The sequence below is a fragment of the Pan paniscus genome, chromosome 11 (genome assembly GCF_029289425.2).
Source record: "Pan paniscus chromosome 11, NHGRI_mPanPan1-v2.0_pri, whole genome shotgun sequence".
Classification (NCBI taxonomy): Eukaryota; Metazoa; Chordata; class Mammalia; order Primates; family Hominidae; genus Pan; species Pan paniscus.
This window is the reverse complement of record NC_073260.2, coordinates 115938666-115960185: the sequence shown is the minus strand read 5'-3', so window position 1 is coordinate 115960185 and position 21520 is coordinate 115938666. Positions and strand designations below refer to the sequence as shown.

At 37.7% G+C, this 21520-nt stretch overlaps 1 protein-coding gene across 42 annotated transcripts in view; it reads right to left on the bottom strand.

Moving 5' to 3' along the window:
• The window catches only part of PTPRD (protein tyrosine phosphatase receptor type D), a 2308100-nt gene that overhangs the window by 316409 nt on the left and 1970171 nt on the right, over nucleotides 1-21520 (bottom strand). For all 42 annotated transcript variants that reach the window (XM_055092146.2, XM_055092147.2, XM_055092152.2 and 39 more), the window contains 2 exons: nucleotides 9400-9545; nucleotides 5944-6085 (listed from right to left, as the gene is read on the bottom strand). In XM_055092146.2, coding sequence (XP_054948121.1) covers nucleotides 5944-6085; nucleotides 9400-9545 — 288 coding nt within the window. The remainder of the gene's footprint in view (nucleotides 1-5943; nucleotides 6086-9399; nucleotides 9546-21520) is intronic.

Below are 21520 nucleotides of genomic sequence, written 5' to 3'. Positions count from 1 at the left end.
TGAGGCTAGGTAAACACCAAATTCCCTTCTAGCTCAACATTTCTATGGTTTGGTTAACAAGTTAAGCAGCAGTAAACACTCACATGAGTTGATGTTCATTTCAAAATTATTAAAAATAATATTTTAATATGAAGTCAAAAGAAGAAAATTGTTCTCACTTCAATGCAATGATTTACAAGTGTGCTCATTTTTTCTGAGCCCTTTTTAGACATGATCTCAGTGTGGCAAAACAAGTAATAGTTCCAAGGAAGGAGCATGCATCACCAACATAACAGTCCTCAAAAGGTAGATCAGAAGGAAAATGAATAGCGTCTCCTCACAGGTACACTTTCTCCCCCAGATTTTCAGTTTTAATGTCTCCCCTTACTAGGGTCTCTCATAGACTATCCACATGGGCTTCTGTCTTTGTGACCACTGATACCCAAAGAATCACTGTTTTTAAATTCTAAAGATTACACCAACGAAAGTCAGGAGTGTCTGTTCACTTAAAGTGGCTCTGCCCACTACCATCTTTTCCCAGCATGGAAATGAGGTGCACACGAAGGCTTTATCGCGTTGGTATCAATGTATTCCAAGTACTCAACTATTTTATAAGCCTTTTCAAGTAATCTTCAGTCAGTACCATAATTGTCAGCACGTTTGTTCTGTGTTGGCCACCCTTCCTTTTGTTTCAGTCTTTCATAAAAATCCTTTTGTGTGACAGTCAAGCAGCTGTGCTTTGCTCTTTAATGTTCCTAGCCTGGATCTCCAGCCGAGACCACTTTATAACATAAACGGCAAAGTACCATTTTCACAGCGGAGACAACTGTGTTCATCTTCAAAAAGAGGCATTAATAAAATGAGACTGTAATGAACATGCTAATTCTGATCACAGGGTACTGCACAATGGCAGAGATAGTTGACTGCCTTCTCCCTGAAAGATTGTAAAAGTTGTATGTTTTTTTTTCTAACAACTGCCATAATGGCTTACATTTTTTGAAACAGACATATTATGCAAACATTTCTATTTCCCATTGCAGTGCCTTCTCTGTCTCATCCAACTGCTCACTGTGTGTTTTACTATCTCAGTAACAGTCACCTTCAGGGAGCAAATTTTTTCCATCTTGCAAGAACTGACTTGCTGAAATAGGCATGTCAATGAATCACGGAAAGCTGGAGAGGGGTGATCTGAGTGATTTGATCGCTAATCCAAGGCCTTCCCAATGCATATCAGGCCAAAAAAAAAAGAAACAGAACAGAACAGGGAAGTTAACATATTTGCTTAAGATGCCACAGTTATTTTGTGACAGAGCTAAAGCTGGAATTCAATTTCCCAAGACCTAGACTTGGGTACTTCACGTATTATCTTTCGTCCTAATGGTGATCATTCACAAATGATATATTTATATGTAAGAGTAGATACACATAAGTATCACTTGATGAAATATATTTGCTAAACTAGGTAACTAAAATGCCTCATATCTGGTAAACTAGCATGTTTAGACAATAATTGTACTGTAGATATGTTCTATGAACAAAGCCAGTTCCCTATAAATAGATAAGAGCAGCAGTGTTATATATCATACCCTGTTCTGTTGTGCTAGTGGTGGTGGTGGTTTGGGGCGGTGCTTTTTGAGAACAGCCCAGTCTAAAAATAATCTACTAAGATTTTTTAAATGACCCATTACATGCTGTTTGAGATAAGAGCAAAATATGTATTTTCTGATTACTCCCGTAAAAAAAATTCTAAGTTCAAGAAACATGATGACATTTAGTCAGATGCTTAGATTCAAAGTTGATTAAATGGTTCCAGAACTTTGTCTTAGAGAAGGGAGGTTATGTAAGTAAGAATAATTATTGATGTCTTTCCTCTTGCCCAAAAGAAGCAAGTACCCTTGGACTCTTACTAGAAAGAAAAGTCTATGGATGGTGATATCTCATTTTCCCTGCCTAGTGATTGATAACATCTATCAGAGAGAATATTTTCATCCTCAGTTATCACTGCATAAATTTGTATTACATGGTTTCCTGCTGATATCTTTAGTCAGGAAGAAATTGTGACCAGCAAACTAACGAAACAGACAGAACCAACTCCATTTAGATGACAATCCCTGTTCTTACAACACTCTCTATGGTCCTATGCCTGCTCTTCACTGAAAGCCTGATAGTTAATTCACTGTCCTTAGCAGCATTCCACAATTAGTTAAGGCACAGTCCTTAGCAGCCTCAGTACATCCTAAGGCCTTCACTTAAAGTTCTGCTTAGGATGGGAAAACACAAGTAAAACAGATATACTCAGCCTCCTAAAGTGTTGTATCATTAGGGAGTCAGTATTTTCTTGTGTTTCCATAGCCAAGACAACTAAAAAATTAAAATGACTTGGAAGACGTAAGCCCTACGTTCACCTCCCCCCTCTCCTACTTCTTCTTTCGTGAACCACACTCTATGGTATAGTTAATTGACCAAATATCTTATTTTGGGGCACATTCAGCCTGAGCCTGTGGTTATCCCTCCTTATTGAAACACAGTTTTTGAGAGTAAGGGTAATTTGAAACAAGCTACGAAGGGAAACTTGTTCCTGAAATGCTCCCTTCGAGGCACATGGGTGGTCAGAGTATTATTTCAATGTCTTCTTCATTAACCACACAGGTCAGATATTTGAATCTCCAATTAATTAGTTTCTCTAGTAGCTTGTGTGAGATAAATGAATGATCTTCATCCAGTTCACTTAGATAAAACCCATCATGAGAGCTGGCACATTTTTGGCATTTGTCAGTAAAGCAGGGAGAAAGTAAATGATCCACGTGGACGAAATGGGAATCCAGTGAGGGCCACTGGACGAAAAGTGTAAAATGGTCTCCATCTACTGCAGAACAGAGTGCCTGAGTGTCCGCCAACATGACTTGCAAGAGAAAGTGAACCTAAAATGTCACAAATCTCCTCAACTGTGGTATAAACCTCTTCACACTCATTTATTTAGCTATTCATGATGTTCAAAGTCTATGAATGTCAGTTTACACTGGAGTATTATTAAACACTACTAGTAATAGAAATAACAATATTTAGAAGTTTTAAGCAAACAGTGACTCCAGGAAACAAAAATAATTTCCAACCATATTTATTTTATCCTAAAAGGATATATAAAAGTATTCTATTTTAAGATTATGTTTAGACTACCTTTCCGTCATCTAAAATACTTTTGAATTTTTCTCATGAAAGTTCTAAAACTGCTCAACGTAGTCTTTTAAAAAAATGGAAAGGGTTAACTACTTAAATCATAAATTTTCATACAAATACACTTACATATGACAGATGTTCACACAGAAAGTTGAGACCATATTAAACATTTTTGATGCATTTGTTTTATATGGGGACTAGCTGTATAAAAGCAGAGGAGATGATGAAACTCCAGCCAACTGACAGGCAGGAAAACACTAATCCATGTAAATTTCTAAGTAAAGTGATATTTTCCTCCAATTTTTTGTTAATGTCTTCATTGGATGCATAAAGATAAGTCAAGCACATGACTCCCATTAATTCCTTTTAAGGAGTTCAAGGGATTTGGAAAGTGAGAAAACTCAAAAACGTTTCTGATAAGTTTTATTTTATTGTACCTTTTTAATATACCTTCTATATGATGGCACTGATTCTAAACTAGGTAAATAAATGGAGATTAAAATTTTTAAAGCAGATGAACAAATGAGCCAGATTTGGCTTCAAATATGAACACCTGAAAAATGACTACAATTTTCAGACAAGCTGAGGTGAACTATGTATGTATATTCAGAAATATGTATACTTTCCATAGTGCATATTATAGCACATATAAACATAGTCTCTAAGATTCCTGCCAGTTCTAAAATCTAATTTCTAACTCCTATTCTTTTTTTTTCCCTAATGTCTTATTCTTGCCTATTAGACCATTCCTTCCTTTCCCTTTTCAAATATTTTAAATATATTTTGAAACCCATTCATACAGTTCAATTACCTGTGGATCAGAGACTATGATTTCCACCCTTGATTGTTGGGCTTATTGTCGCTCGCTGGTGGTAGCTGATTTGATTGCTTTAGAACTGGTGTTCATTAGCCCATCTGGGTATGAACAACCTTCTCTAGGGTTGTGTATCTGGATTATCGGAATGTCTCTGTGGGGTGAGTGCTATTATGGGTGTCTGTTGCACACTCTATGGGACTCACTGTTTCTGACCAGCTTTTATGTTAAACTATTTGTTCCTGAGTACTGCACAGTAGGAATAGTGCTGGAAATCTCACTTGTATGCAGAAAGCTGATCTAGTCTCTGTTACTCTCAACTTATTTCATATACATATGTATCTTGCTGGAGTGTTAAAACTCCAGCACTAAAGCATAAGGTCCATTTTGTTATTATCTTGGGTTATTACAATTGTCTTTTCTCTAGGAAATCCCTCCCTTGTTTTTAGCAACTGGAAATTTCAATTTCTTGTTTGCAAGCCTAATTATGCTTTTAATTTTATTTTCAGATACTTTGTCAACATTTCTATGTGTTGGTCAGGGAATGGGGAACTTCCTGCACCAACCTAGCTTGTCATAACAGCCAGAAATGTAGCTCAAATCTGACTTGTCTGTTTTAAAGCAGCATCTGTTACATGCATTTAAAAGATATACATCCAGTTGTCAACACTTTCCCTGCAACTTAATAAGGTGTTTATATTATTTCAAACATAATTAAGGATATATATGTAAATAATCTCATTTTCTCAGCCTCTTGAATTGCTTCTTTGTGTGTGTGTGTGTGTGTGTGTGTGTGTGTGTGTGTGTGTGTGTGTGTTTAGTTTCAAAACCACCAGGTAAATTTGGCCTACATTACTAACTGCTGCTGGCCTCCAAATAAATAAGTTCTTGACAATATCAATAGGGCTTACCTCCTTGAAAGAAACCAAGATGTTTATAAAATCAAACTTTTTTATTTTATAAAAGATATAAAGTAAAACCATCCCTCCATGGGGGTAAAAAAAATGAAATAGTAGAGAAATGTACTTAATCTACACAAGTTCCTCTATGATTCTGATTGTTTCCTTTCCAATTTCCTTCATGTTAGGAAAGTCTATTCTCCTAAATTTTGGAATAGAGCAAAATACAACAAAACAAAACAAATGAGTTGTGTCAGGGAGAGAAAGAGATAAAGGCACAGAATAGTTAATCTGGAAATGTCAACTGTAAGGTGCCTAATTGGGAATGTTCGTAACTCTACACAGAAGCCTGAATTAGAGACATACAACACAGTCTTCATCACTAGCTTTATTCTCCAGCACTCTCATTGTAAAGGAAGTCTACAAACTGAACACACTGTACTGGAGATCTGGCAACTCACCCTGTGCCTTTGTCAAATTGTGTAAGCAACATTGTTGGAGACAAAGAAAGGGATTTGTCAGCCCAGTTATTTAGATCAATACATGTTGGTTTAAGAAAGATAACAGACAAATAAAAAACGTATTTTTTTTTTCACATAAGACGGGTGCATTTCTTATACTTGGTTCTGACCAATTGCTTAAGGAAAGTTCATCTTTAGGCTAAGGTTCTTTCTTTAATTCTGCAAATATCAATGTCAGCTGTGGTAGTTGTAAAAAACGTAGCTGCTGAATACAGTATGAAAAATCCATGCACGAGTAATGCCAACATATAAAAGAGTACCATATCCTGTTTCCTTTCTAGATGCTCTGCCAAAAAATCAAAATGGTATCTGGCATTTGAAGTCAATGCTTTTTTCAGCTTTTTTACCTCTGATATTCCCCCTGAACTCTAGTTCTGTGAAGACCCATAACTAGAGAAGGTATCCACTGTCTAATTAAAGTTCAAGTCTTGCAAACATTTAACTGAGTTTCCCATTTAAGCACCATCACAATGCTAGTCTTTTCAATGATGCTACAAAAGAGATACAGAATTGTAACAACGACACAAACGACAACCTTCACTTGAGCACTTACCCCGCAAAACTGTGAGTCTGGTGGATACACTTATTTCTCCCACATTATTTGAGGCCACACATTCATAAATGGCCTCATCCCTCGGAGTCCGTAAGGGTTGTATTCTGAGAACTGATCCAGACCCATCGTCAAACTCTATTACCTATTAGAGGAAACAATAGCTGTCACAGGTGTTGTTACAATTGTCTACCTCTCAGCTAAAGTTCTCAGTGCAGTGCTGGATCCGCCATTAGGATCATAATAAACTAGGCATCATTCTGAAACTGAATTTTGATATAGTGGTGAAAAAATATTTGGTCTAATTTACTGAATCTTCTACTGAACAAGGAGAAAGATATGCAACTACATATGCAAAACATGGAGATATCTAGCCCCTACTAAAAACTACCAGGGTTTATTCATTAAAATATTTCAGTATGTTCATCTAGGGCAATTTGACTCTATTAATTTTGCAAGAGGCTTGCAGCTATAATGGATAAACTTCTTAAATTATTCTTTCTCTCACAGCACATATACGAATGTGGATTCATTCAATAATGGGACTGTAAGGTGAAGAATTAATGCACGCCACCACAGATAGCTCTGCTAGTTTAAACTGTCTCATCCTGAACAGTATAGATGGGCAAACCATGAAAAGAAATTGCATAAATCTAGTACTTAGGCAGCCAACGAGACAGCTTTCACAACCCAAAAGCCTGATGGTGTGCATTAATTTTGCTATAAATCATTCCAGTATTTGTTCTAGCTTAGCATTTTCTGCATTTTTAGAGCATTCTTGCTGTAAAATGGAGGCTTGCTTCGCCAGGCAGAAAATTAATGTCCTAAACACTAAGCCTGAATTCACCATCATCAGGAACTCTTCTTGGAAACAGTTTAGTGACATTGATAATCCTAGGTACTTGTTAGCTAATTCAAGTACCACTTAAAAAAAAAAAGATGATGATATTAACAAATATGTATACAATATTATGGAGTCCTCTGTCTTTTCTGTAACTATGCTGCATTCCTTCAGCTGTTCACTGAGAAGTTGTGCCTTTTTTCTCTTGTATTTCACTGTGAATATTCCCATGTGCCTAAATTATGAATAAATTGAGATTGCCTCATATATATATTTATGGGATGCTTAATTCCAGATTTTGTGTGTGCATGTGTATATTAACACAGAGAGGAAGGACATTCATATTTTCAAAATATGTCCACTTCAATCTTTGTGCATTCCATTTTTGTTCAAAATTCACAAGAATATTCAAAATGGCCCATTTCTCAATGCACTACAGTTTATTTTCAACTCTATGAAGCATACACCTTAAAATAAATCTACTATGCATCTTAGAAAAGTTTCATAGTTTCATAGTTTCATATTGGAAGCTTTGTTAAGCATTCCATAATTTTAAAAAAGTTATTTATGATCATTTTATGATTTAGTGTAGGAAAAGGTTAAAGCAACTATAAACCCAATTTAAATGTTGACTAATTTATTAATAAATGTCATTGTATGTTTACATTTGTGAACCATTTCCTAGATTTAGATCTATCCTCTTACAACATACAATATACCACACATTACAAGCCAGTGATGTAATTTCCAGTTTGAAAATATCCAGTATTGATTTCATGCCTGCCATGGACCAGACACCATACTTAGCACTGGGGATAGAAGAGGGAGCAAAAACAGTCAACATGTACTGCTCTCATGGGCCATACAGACTAGTAATAACATATATATTATTTAATAATATATTATTTAATAATATATATTTAACTATATTATTAAATAATATATTTAAATATATATTATTAAATATATATTATTTAATAATATATAATTAAATATATATTATATATATATTAGTGTTAAATATAGTAAAGATTTTCAACCCAGGACTTGATACAGTTTGATGAAGCTGCTTTGGGTAAAAATAATTCATTTACCCCAGAGGTGTTTATATGACTCTCATGGGGAATTAGGCATTGAGCAGAGATCATGCTGTGAAATATTTAGTAGTATAATTTCACTTTTGTTACATGATTTTGTCAGGAGCCATTGTCATTAGAAAGCGTGATGTCAAACTTCTCTTTGACAAAAAATTAACTTCATTTAAATTTTTTTAATGTGCAGCAAAGATGCATATATACATCATTTTCTACATGACACAGGAAACATTTTCCAAATATTAAAGATATTTTTGTATTTAAATAAATTATATTTCAATAATAATCAAGTATTTGATTTTCAGACATAATTTTAAACTTCTCACTTGTAAACTACAACCCAATTTCCAATGGCAAATTTCTAATTTCACCATTGTAATTAATTAGGTTCTCTATACATTTGAACCCCTGATCACCCTGTGAGTTCCTATGAAAATAAGTAAAATAAAATTGTTCTGAATTTGTAGTTGCTATATTTCTTTTAACTAGAAATTGCCTTTAATCTGCCAAACTGTAAATTAGGTCATGAAGGAGATTAGAAACTCAGGTAAAAGGGAGGTGAGTTTCACAATTTCAGGCAGTTTGGGGGTATTGGTAGCCCCTAAAAGTAAAGCTATCCTTCTCACGTCTTAAATTATGGGCATGCTATTGTGTGCCCATAATCTGTGTAGCTTTCTGTATATCTTATTGCCTATATTTCTCCTCCAGAATGAGCAAATTTCTAAACCATAAGCCTTCTCACAAACACTCAAAAAAAGAATCTTTGATTTATGTTTCACCATCTTTGCTGCACTGAGCTCTCCTGAATAAAGAAAACCAACTTCTTCGATAGGTTTCTCTGCAATATCAACCTGTTTGCGTGTGTTTCTTTCAGAATAGTACTTTAAAACACTGAAACAAATTTCTCATTCTAGTTCACACTACTTGTAAAACACAGGTGTGAGGGGCAGTGGACCACTTCATTTGCTGCTCAGCATCCATTCCCATTCTTCTTGATAACGAGGATTTAAATTTCCTTTGGGAAAATTCTGCTCTTTCATTCTAAGCCATGCAATTGGATGGGACTGTCCTCATTCCCAGAACAGAGGTAGATTCTGATTGGCTTAAATTAAGTAGGCTACACTGTCCACCTATCCACACAAATTGTCTCAGGGATGCACAAGTAACGTAATAGGAGCCCAATGGGATGAGAGGCTTCTGGAAGAGACAAGCTTTCATACATCCTACAGACGTGGTCCTGTGAGGATGCCGAGCTCCATCTTGCAACCTGGGGATGAAACTGACAGACTAATCCTAGGAATACTATTGAGCCCTGGCACAAGTAGAAACAAAAATCAGCCCTTGAACCCCCAAATTTCCTTTTTTAAAAAGCCATTTAGAGTTACATTTTCCATCACTTGCAATGTAAGGAATACCATATATCAGTGACACCTTTGATCACAGTAAAGCAAGCAAGTAACGTAGAAACCAAAGACAGAGCAGATACATTCTTCCCCCAGAGAAACAGAACAATGGACCTAATACCTCAAATCTCTGATTGCTGACTTTCTTTCCTTTTTTGTTCCAGACAATTTTAGGTCTTGGGTCTCCCGTAGCTTGGCAGATGAAAGAGGCAACTCCGCCAGAGACCCCTGTCTGATCAACGGGTGTTCGTGTAAACCTTGGAGGTGCTGAAATAAAAAATAAACATCACAGTTAAACTGAAAACTGAAATACAGACTATTATCCTACTACCGCTGCTCTCCCCACCATCCTCAACCACACCGCCATCAAGACATACATTTTTACAATGCACTATGGGATTACAAAATTAGAAAAGCATCTTTTACTTTTGAGGGTAGTTTAAAGGGGAAGGAGGTAACTTTCTGGTCAAGTTATCTATTAGTGCTTTTATTGCTGAAATCTGTATTAAGGTAGAGATCCAATAACATCCGAAAAGCAACATCACACATTAATTTTTATTACCAGTATATAAAAAAATCCATTTTGTCCTCTAACAAAATGAGCTCATCAATCAAAGTGGGTAAAATTTTAGCGCTTGCTTTGATGCCACTATCAGGACACTGCCAGAAAGCAGCATTGCCACTGCTGAGCTATTAAAATTAGTGACATTTAAGAGAAATGCTAGGAAATTTTAAAGAGACAAGAAATATCGCCCTGAATTAGAAGGTTTCGCAAGAAATAGAAATAGGGGAAAATGGTAAAGTGACTCTCTAACCCAGATATTGTAAGCTGTCTTACTTGAAACTTAGCTCCACAATTTGCATAAAAGAAGATGAGTCAAGAAGCCTCCAAAGTCATAGTAAAGCAAAGAATTTTTTTTATACAAAGATGTAAACTTAAAGATTACTAAGGCTAGCAGGATAGACATTGGAAGCTTCTTCAACATCCTCCATCTCCTTTAAATGTTCCTAACATTCTTCCTCCTTCTTTAAAAAACTTACTTATTTTTCATGTTGTATTTCAAGATCTAGATAGCTATCATACAAGAATGATATAAAATGTAAATGAATACTTATGCACAAAGATATTCATCATATCATTTGTTTGGCAAAAGAGTATAAGTAGTTGAAACATTAAACAATATGGGATGTCTGTCACAGTGAAATAAAATATGGCATGAAGATTGAACATCATACAAGTAGTTAAGTGTTACAAAATCTGTATCATACCACATGAGAAATGCTTATGATGCAATAATAAGCCACAAAAGCATACTACAGAGTTATATGTGGGGATAGCAGATAATGAAAAATGCACACACACACAAAGATTGAACAAAGTAAATAAAACAAAGTAAATAATGGTGTTCAGGAGGAGGTATTTTAATTATTTCTCCGACTGCTTTCCATCTTTTATACTTCCTTGAGTTTTTACAATTACGTTCTGGCTGAAAATGTTTTAAAGCCCCAAAACATTTTGCTGTTCCTTCTTTTTTTTTTTTTTTTAATTTCTAATCCCTGTTACAGATTTTCTCTTCTCTCCTACTGTGTTCTACTTACATGTCATTGAAAAGTGGTTTTAAATAACCATAGCTAAAATTGATTTTGAAAACAATCCTTGGATTATAAAAAAGAAAAAAGTCATAACAAAGTTTGTTCTTCTTGGTTCATCACCAGTATCTTCTCTGTATTGATTTCACGTTTCCCACATGGTGTTCCCATTGGCTTGATGGTGTGTTCTGACTCTGTTTGGTTTTCTTGGAGTCAAGAAAGCCGGATTCCTATCTAAGCTCCACCAATACATATATGGATAATCTTGGAGGAAAAAAAAATCATGTAACTTTACCATTTCTTGGCATGACATATGAAATACATTAATTTACAAAAATTGCAAAACTATGACATATGAAATAAATTAGTTTGCAGAAATTGCTTCCAGTTTCAAGGTTTCCTAGCTTTATATATTATTTCCAAAGGAGGGAAGTTCAGGAGAGGCATGTTTGCAATGCTGGTCCTGGAGAATGAATTTCCACCTCATCAGCAAATTCAACTTGTTGGTGATCCTGGAACTGGGGGCCTGCTTACGTTCAAAAATATTAGGAAAGCAAAAAAGCCTCTAACAACCCTGCTAGAGATCATAACCTGTAGCATCTCAGTGCAGCAATACAGACTCGATGATTACTAGGAGCTGTGGGAAGTACTTAATTTTATTTTTTATTTATTTTTATTTCTTTATTTATTTTAGATGGGGTCTCACTCTGTCGCCAGGGTGGAGTGCAGTGGCACAATCTCGACTCACTGCAACCTCCACCACCCAGGTTCAAGCGATTCTCCTGCCTCAGCCTCCCAAATAGCTAGGACTACAGGTGCGTACCACCACGCTCAGCTAATTTTTGTATTTTTAGTAGAGACAGAGTTTGACCATGTTGGCCAGAATGGTCTCGATCTCGTCACCTCGTGATCCACCTGCCTTGGCCTCCCAAAGTGCTGGGATTACAGGCGTGAGCCACCACGCCCGGCCTCAAAATAATTTAAAATTGACTAACAGTGAGAGGATTACAAAACACTGTACATTGATGTCACTTTTCTGGAAACAAATGAAAAATATATTACAAGTTTTTATATTTATCTTTCTGCTGTTTCAAACAATGCAAATTGATAATAACTACTTGCTTGTCAGTAACCAATGGAAAAATTATAATTATGCAATTAAAATTTCTAGGGAATTTCCCTAGAAACACAAAATGGATTGCTGTATTAAATGGTACAATACTGTCATTCTTAGCTACCTTCCTTTTCTTGTCCATAGCCTAAAAACTGTCAACCGGGAAGGAAAATCCATTGTAAGAGCCCAGCTTCCCATTTAAGTTCTGTTCTGAAATTTCTTGCAAGAACATGTGAACACATTGAAGGGCTGTTGCATAAAATGAGTGTGCACTATATTAGAAATTAAAGAAAACTAGAAGTAGGATACCCTTTTCCCTGCATCTGGATATTTTTTAAGGGATACCGTCGCATTTCTTAACCCAAAGAATGAAGAAGAGTTGGCAATTCTGACAATCTGCAAGTAGGCAATGGATGCTTGGGTACGTGCTTCATCTGTCCTGTTGCCATGTAAGGACCTAAATTAGAAAGCTCATCTGGAAATAACCGGTGGGTGAGGACAAGTCAAATCAAACATAGAAATCTTATTTCTAAATGGAGTGCAGAGAGACAAAATTCCCATACACTTGGAGAATAGGTATGAGTGCCATTTCGATGTTTTCCAGGTATGTGTCTCATTTATCTTTATTTTCGGGTCAGGCATTGAAGTTTTTTGTTTGTTTTTTGAGACAGGGTCTTGGTCTGTCATTCAGGCTTCGGTGCAGTGGCACGATCAAAGCTAACTGCAGCCTCAACCTCCCAGGCTCAGTCAGTCCTCCCACCTTAGCATCCAGAGTGGCTGGGAGCACAACCACACACCACCATGCCTGGGTAATGTTTTTATTATTTGTAGACATGGGGTCTCCCTATGTTGTTCAGCATGTCTTCAACTCCAGCGCTCAAGGATCCTCCCGCCTCAGCCTTACAAAGTGCTGGAATTACAAGTGTGAGCCATCACGACACGCAGAGAAGTTTTCGTGTAATATTGACAAGTATAAAAATATGCCACCCAGGAGGCAGAGGTTGCAGTGAGCCGAGATCGCGCCACTGCACTCCAACCTGGGTGACAAGAGTGAAACTCCATCTCAAAAATAAAAAATTTAAAGAAAAGAAAAAGAAATGACCATTGGATGCTACTGTAGGATTTTATTTCTGGAGACCAAGTCAAGTAATGAAATTAACCTATTGAACTGTGGTAAACTTATTAAAATAACCAGTTAGAATCTGTTTTAGGATCTGGAACTATTTTTCTAAATCCTACCACTGTATTGAGGTGATATTCTTAAAAAAAAAAAAAAAAACAGAAAAACCGAAAAGGGCCCTTAAATTTATTCTTTGAAAACAAGAAAATAAAATTGATCACACTACAGTTAAATAATTTCAGGGGCTTTTACACAGAAATTTTGTAAAAAAAAAAAAAAATACATATATATATATGAAAGACATCGGCCTCACTGACAAGAAAATCATGACTTTCCTATGGGACACAATGTCAATTTTTCTAGATTCGCCCACAAGATCCGAACTACAAAAAGGATATATGTCATCATCCTATGATACAAAGTAAGACTCAAGATAATATAGTAAAATCCTTTCACTAAGCATGGGTGGTGCATATATAATCATTTTTGCTGGTCAAACTCTCCGATGGTGTCTGTCAATGCTAGGCAGCCAGCCAAAGGAAAGATATGAGGTAGAGAGAAGACTAAACTTAATAACCCCAACAAATGCTTGAGGCAAGTAAAAATCTTTATTCTCAGAGGGATATAACAATACACATCACCCACTTCCCTTCTCCATATCTCAGTTTAATAAAAGGAACAAGATGAATCGTCTGCCTTATTTTGTCATAGATATTGTCCAAATTTAAGCCATGCTCTGAAGATGGGAAGAAAGGGAAGAGAATTCAAGTAAAGCATAAAACAAGGGTATCTACTAAAAAGTCCCAACATAGGACAGACTAAGATTTGAATCGTGAAAATCTCCATTTTTATCCCATGAGATACAACCGTCAGTATTATAGTTAGTCTACGAAAAAAAGAAATATCAAGGCATAAAGATGGGGAGAAAGGCATTAGAACTTTCCAGGAACCATTATTTAGAGAGGCATCCTTCCATTACTGCTGTAGCTAATCACCATTGCCATCTACCTGAAGCTGCCAATGCTGTACTTTGCAAAATGCATTTGTGCTCAAGTTGGTTTTGACAAGTGAGGAGTATGATCTTTTATTAAACTAATGCCAGGTACTGCACAGGTCAAATTACTGTTCAACCCAGAAAGTCTATTTTCTAAATGGAAAGTAGAGAAGCTACGCATGCATATGCGTCAGAACAGAGACATGGCCGATATTCTAGAATGTGTCTGCCAGGCTCGCTTGCCATTTTCAAAGACTGTACATTCTCAGGATGCATTCACAACACAGGCCATAGCTCCTGGAATTTAGTAGATTATTATTTGCTACACAGCTCAAGAGAAGCCACAAACTGCGCACTGATTTTTGCTTTTAAGAAGTTAGATTGTTTCTTAAAGTCTAACCAATGCACAGTATCTTTGAACCGAATGGGTCGAATATTTGGATGCCATATCGTGTTTCAAGTTGCTAGGCACTCTGAAGACAAGGTGCTGAGCTCAATGTGCGCTTATAGCTATTAAATGTAGGTGAGAGAACCAACCAAGACCAGCAAACTGCTTTTGTCCGTCCTTAACAAACTACCGTACTGAGGACAAAATCCTTCCTTTGGTACACTATACTAAGTAGTGCTAGACGTAAATCAGGGAGAGCCATTGAAGTCCCCCAGTAACATCCACAGATGAATGCAATTTATGAGAAATTCCTAAAGGTTAAGTAGGTAACTTAGAGTTGAGGTATATGATTGGCCAACTGAGAATCACTTAAAACAGATTCATACAAAGGATCACATGCTACAAAAGTGAAGAGACAAAATGAGGGTGCCATTTATCTAATTTAATTCTAATTAATAAGCTGTTTCTGTGGACATCAAGAAAATATGTGGCATGGGGAACAAAACTAACAGCATGTAACTAATTGGCTTTGTTTCTTTTAACTGATTAACATTTCCTTAAATACAGAGTTTTGTTTTTAAAGGGCTGTTTGTCATAACAATGTACTTAAAATTTTAAAAGGGGAAGGTGAATATTGCTGTTAAATGAGACAGGGAGAGAATGTTCAGTGGGAACATGCAGGTACCCTTGTCTTTAGCAATCTGCTTCCTCCTTAAAAAGTGCCTGTAGAATTTATGAGAAGATCAGCTGAAGTCATCTCTGATCTTTCTTTCTCTTTAAGTGTCAGGATGAGAGCTCTGAAGGAGAGCTCAGGAACAGGGCCTTTGGGGTCCGGTGGGAAATGCAGTGCATAGCAGAAGAGTGACGGGTGGTTCCAAGGGTAGTAGCCTGGTCTGAAGGTTTGAGGGGAATGAGTTACCATGGGACTTTACATTCCCTTCCAGCCACAGCACATCCTATTGACACTTTCCCAAACATGGGGCATCCAGAGTTTGTGTGGATGATAGGTTTTTGTTATAATTAGCTTCATTTTCACTGGGACACGGGTAGTGACAGACAACCTGCTCAAGTCAACAGCACAACTATACCAACACATGACGAAAGGGAGGGAGATCCCAAAGTTGATGTATCATTGCTTAGGAGGGCAAAAGCATGGCACAGATACCACCTGGGGTAGCTTCCATAGCAGAGGTTCTACATGAACCAGGGCCTGTGGGGACAGTGAATCTGTCACATGAAATTTGAACAGCGTCACCTGTTGACATCTGTGGTCAGGATAGATCTTCAAAATCAAACAGACTTTCAAAAAAAATTGTTTATGGTATTTCTTTTTAAATACAGCTCCCAAAACCACCTGTTAGTTTTAAAATTTGATTTAAGAAGCATTATACTTTAGAATGGAATAAAGAAATAACTGCTCCTTGAGTTCCATGCACTAGACTAAATGTTTCATATATCTTATATACGCTGTTTTCAAAGAGTCTTGCAAGATGTTATCATTACTCCTATTTTATAGATTTATAGAAAGCTTTTTAGTAATATAGGTATTAGGAAGGGAGGGAGGGAAGGAAGGAAGGCGGGAAGGAAGGAAGGAAGGCAGGAAGAAAGAAAGGAAGGAAGGAAAAAATATGAAAAGACAGTAAGGAGGAGTCACTGAGGTTAAGAGTGAGAGAACTTCTGATCTAATTGTGAACCCGTCATGATGGCAGCAGCAGCAGGCCATGTGGAGCGGCCACTGCCATCACACTGGCTGCAGATGGGCTGCCTCAGGGAGGCAGGGCATAGGGGAAGCGGGGCATAGGGGTCCCACCACCACCACTGCTGCCTCTGCAGCCACTCCTGCCACCACTGCTCGCAGCTCTGATCTCAGAGCAGAGTTGAGGCCGAGCCCAGGTGCTGTCAGCGTGACTGAGTGTGCACATGTTGGGGCAGCACTGAGACACCAGCCCCTTGCTGCCTCAGCACCCCCAGACTTTAGGTACTGACAAGGGTGGAGGGGAAGCCAAGTGGGGAGCTGAGGGCAACTCAGGGCCTGCAGATGCCCCTTGGCGTGAGCAGCCTGGGTGCCACAGTTGGTGGCAGGAGGCAGACAGGCTCCTGGGCAGAAGGGGATGGATCCGGTGAGGTCCCACCTTCAGGCCAGGGAGGGCCTGAAGTCTGAGTGCTGGGCTGTCAGCCCCACAGACCACAGTGGGAACTGGTGGTGCCTTTTCTGGGACCGCCCATGGCTGTCCATGGACCAGCTGGCATGCACTTCATCCCCTCTGAGGCCCATAAAAGTTCCGGGCTCAGCCACAGCAAAGCAGATGGGACAACCAGCTACAAAAACGCACGACTCTCTCTGTTGTTAGCTGAACACCTGCTGGGATGACCAGCTGCAGAGAGGAGCTACCCTCTCTGATGAGAACTGAGGACTTGCTTAACAGAGAGGAGCTACCCTCTCTGCTGGGAGGTGAACACTCCGGACGACCTGCCTAACAGAGAGGAGCTACCCTCTCTGCCAGGAGCTGAACATTCATCAGGACACCCTGAGACGGAGAGAAGATGCCCACTATGGGTCTCCTCTGAGCTTTCCTATTGCTCAATAAAGCTCTTCTTCGTCTTGCTCATCCTCCACTTGTCTGCATACCCATTCTTCCTGGTCACAGGACAAGAACTCAGGACCAGCCAACTGGCAAGGCTAAAAGAGCTGTAACACAAACAGGGCTGAAACATGCCCCTTGCTCACCACGTTGCAGATGAAGAGAAGGAGAGAAGGGCTGTGGCCCTTTGAGGACCCCAGACCTGGGAACTCCCCAAGCCAGGGCTGTGACTCACTCTTTGGGGCCTAGTGGTTCCTGTTGTTTCCAAGTTTCCAGGTGCCACTGCATTCCCCAGTGCCAGCCAGGGAAGCTGCTGTGGTGCTCCTGGTCCAACCGCTGCCTCACGGAGAACTGGCAGCCATACTGGCACCCGGAACCACCCACCCCGTGGCAGCGGCCAACATGTCTGACTGTGCAGTGACCAAACCCCACGTTCACTCACACACCCCTTGCCATTCCATGCCTGACTCGCAGTCTCCCTTGAAGACATGGGATCCAGGCCGGTAGTGTGAGCTGAGTGCAGCCTGCCAGGCCAAGGGGGCAGAACAAGCCCAACGGGCCTGAGCAAAACTTGGATAAAGGTGCCACTGGCCACAGAGGTTTCTGGCCAGGAAAATAACACCCCAAAGATCTTGTAACACTAATATTTTCACTGTGCCAAATTACAAGCTAGAAAATTATAAAGACTGCACAGATAATATATCGCAATTTATTAAATATTTTGAAGTATCTTTTATGTAACTATAAAATGTATACTGATTGTCTTCTCAAGGGATTGGCACGTACTTTGTGCCATACTACAGCAATTATTTTTCACTAGCTAAGTGAGAAACTTCACCCAGAATATGCTGTATATAAAAGTACTCTTAAAGTGTAACATCATCCCAGGATCCAATTGAAATCAGAGATTACGATGTCTGACCAAGAGACAAAAATCAATGTCAGAAAATTCCAAGTTTAGCATGGTAGGCTACTTTGGTATTATTTTACTTATACATTCAATTTGCTCATGATTTAAAAAGACAAATACCTCAATACAGTTCTTGACACTGATTAACTCTCTTCCCTTTCAAGACACTTCAATGACATTTCTATGCATGTCTATACCATTAATTTTATTTAGGCCTCAACTCTCAATTCCTTTAGAAAGAGTATTAAAGCATTTCCCATTTGGTAGATGGATATCTATGCCTCTGTATAACTACCAATATTTAATTTTTCAAAGGGCTGATAGGCACACTGACAGGAACAGAAAAGCAGAGAGAAGAAGAAAGGGAAGGAAGAAATGAAGAGAGGAAGAAAAGATTTAATTTAGTGAAAAGATTATCTCCCACTTGCACTTTCTATCAATGTCAGGTTATTATTTCTAACTGCTTGAAAGATTACCTCACAGCATCTCAAAATTGTTGTGTTGAAAACATACCATGTCATTTGCCTTCCCAGCCCTTCTCCTCTTACTGAGTGTTCATTTCTGGTTTTGGCATATTCGCTCTCCCATATACCCCACCTAACAGCCTCAGCCTCCTCTTCTGCCTTCTCCTTTGCCCACAATACCAATTATTAAGTTCTACTGATTTATCACTAATATGTCTTATCCCTCTTTTTTGTACCCAAAAACAATGGCCATGGTTCGCTCCTAAACTGGACATTAGAATCACCTGGGAGTCCTAAAAGGAAAAAAAAAAAAAAAAAAAATGAAAGCTACAGGTGCCTGAACCCCACCCTAAATCAATTAAAACAGAAAACAGTGCATGGGACTGGGTAATTAATTTCCAGAAAATTCCAACATGCAACCACGATTGAGAATTACTGAATGATGCCATGATATCCATAGCTTCCCATCTGGTCACTCTCACTTCAGGTGCTTCATCTCGACAATCAATATTACACTTTACTATGGATCCTTCTTTTGTTTTCCCTTTTCATTCTTTGAGTTTTGTTTTCTAATGCATCTGTGACTACAGCTCTTTTCCACTCAAAAAATAATAAACCAACTTTAATAGCTTACTCCTGCAAACTAACACCAGAAATACTGTTTGGCCTTTAAGATATTTCAGAGCTGCTGTCAATCTATTTTCCCAACATTTCCACCACTGCCCATGGAGAACCTAAAATTATCTCATCTCGATGCCTCAGTACAGGCTGTTCCCTCATGTAAAATGCCTTCTTTCCCACTTTTGAATTTACAGAATTTACCCACATTTTTCAATTCTAAATTAAGTCCTTGGAAGCCGTCTTTGATCTTCCCCATCTAGATGAAATGTACCATCCTTTCGACTCCCCTATCACACTTTCTGTATCTTTTATGAATCACAATAGTCTATATTTCATTATAGTTATTTTAAGCACATGTGTTTTCTCCCCTTTCACATTCATAGAACCTTGAGAAAATTATACATGCCCCTGGTCATCTATGAAGTCTTATAACTCCCAACCATACCCAGCACATAGTTTCAATGCACACATGAGCTTGGTAAAGGCTGTCCCAGATACTATCCCCTAATCCTGGACTATACACTTTTGAGTATTTAGGATGGATAATAATATCATAAATGTGATCTTTGCACCTCTATTAAACGTATATTTGTTTATAGTTTGGTGAATTAGCTATGGAATACAAACTCTATGTGACATACCTTGCCACTGCAATACATTGATATGACATAGTGAGAGACGAATAGATCCATGCGAAACCCTAAGCTGGCAAATGTAGCACAGCCAGATTACAGATTCATGTGTATCATCATAGGACTGAAGTTTAGATGAAGCATAATATAACACGATGATTCTTTTCTCTTTTATGAATATCATTCCACCTCATTGTCATCACAGAGCTCTCCTCCCCTCTACCACCTTTTGTGTTTTAAATTTTTAAGTAAAATGACTTTACTCTTCTAATTGTACGTATTTATTATAAATTAGAAAATGTACATGAGTTGAAAGGAGATATTCTAATGGTGATCACCTTGATGAATAACTTTTAAGAATTTTCCATGCTTATTTTACATATTTTTTAACAAGAAAGAGGTTATATCGTACCATTATTTTGTAACCAATGTTTCATTTAGAATATACTGTGAATATCTTTTATGACCACAAATAAATTCATCATGTTTATATTATAAAGAGTAAAGATTACATTTAAATTTATTGTTAAACATTTAGGTTGTTTCTGCTATTTCAATCAGAAAAAGACTTCAAAACTTTTTTGTAATCATATCTTTGCACATATACGTAATTCCTATATGTGAATTATTCCTACATGTAAAATTACTGAATTCAAAAAAGTATAGTTTTAAGGCTTTTGATATATTTAACAAATTATACTTTTAAAATAATTCATATATTCATAGCAGCAATGTGTCAGAATGTCCAATTACCTAGACCACTGCTAAAGCTATAACTTAATACTTTATCATTGGCCGTATTTTTATCCACTGTCCAAAATAATGAATTGCAAACATTTGGCACAATGTCTACATACAAACTAAGCAATCAGTAAATGTTCGTAGACCATTAGCACACCTGACCAACCTTCTAGCTCTAGCATCATCCCCATTCCTCCATTCCAGTTGCCACCATGGGACTTCCCTGCCAGTTGCCTTCAACATCTCTGATCTCACCTGGGATTACTTCACATTCCAGAACAGCATGAAATCCCAGTTTCTGCTATTCACAACACAAGCACACGCATTACAACAGGACAATACACATGCATGAAGACCATAACGTGGGTCAGAGCAGAAAAGTGGAAATGGTATGTTCCAATGTTTGAGGGAAATTTGTCATAATTCAAGGTATAATAATACCTGGATCATAAACACGTGTTTTACAGCAACGAAAATTGTATGATCTCATCATCATAACTTTTTATTTAATAAACAGTCATGGGATATTATGACAAAAACAATCACCTACATTCTGTGTGCCCGGGCAATAAAACTTCCTGAACTATTGATACGCTTAGTAAGGCTGGCCATTCTGTTTTGGTGTAAGACACTCAAAATAACCACTGGTTTAGTGACATAAATTTCAAGAAGATGGCCTAAGTGGTCTTGAATCACTCATAGACAAAATCTGTGAAGTCATTCTTACCATTCCTTATGCCATAGTCATGGATTCTTAATGAAAACATGTTATCAGCAACACCATTTAGACATTCACTTAACATCTTCCACATTAAGCCTCTAGGTTTGCTTACTACCTATTTATGCATTCAAAATACTCAGACTGTGCATCTGTTTTGTTCAATAGAGTGATAAAAGGCCCTTATACTGAAACAGATGAGAAAGTTATGCATTACATACAATCTCCCAGGCTCATTCAGCAGAGATGTAGGCAAATGACACAATACTTATCCGCTTTTTTCATATTTGCTTTAAGTGGTAACATACTCAGGAAGCCATTTAATATAGACACACTATTTGACCAAAAAGAACCTCTACCAATGCTTT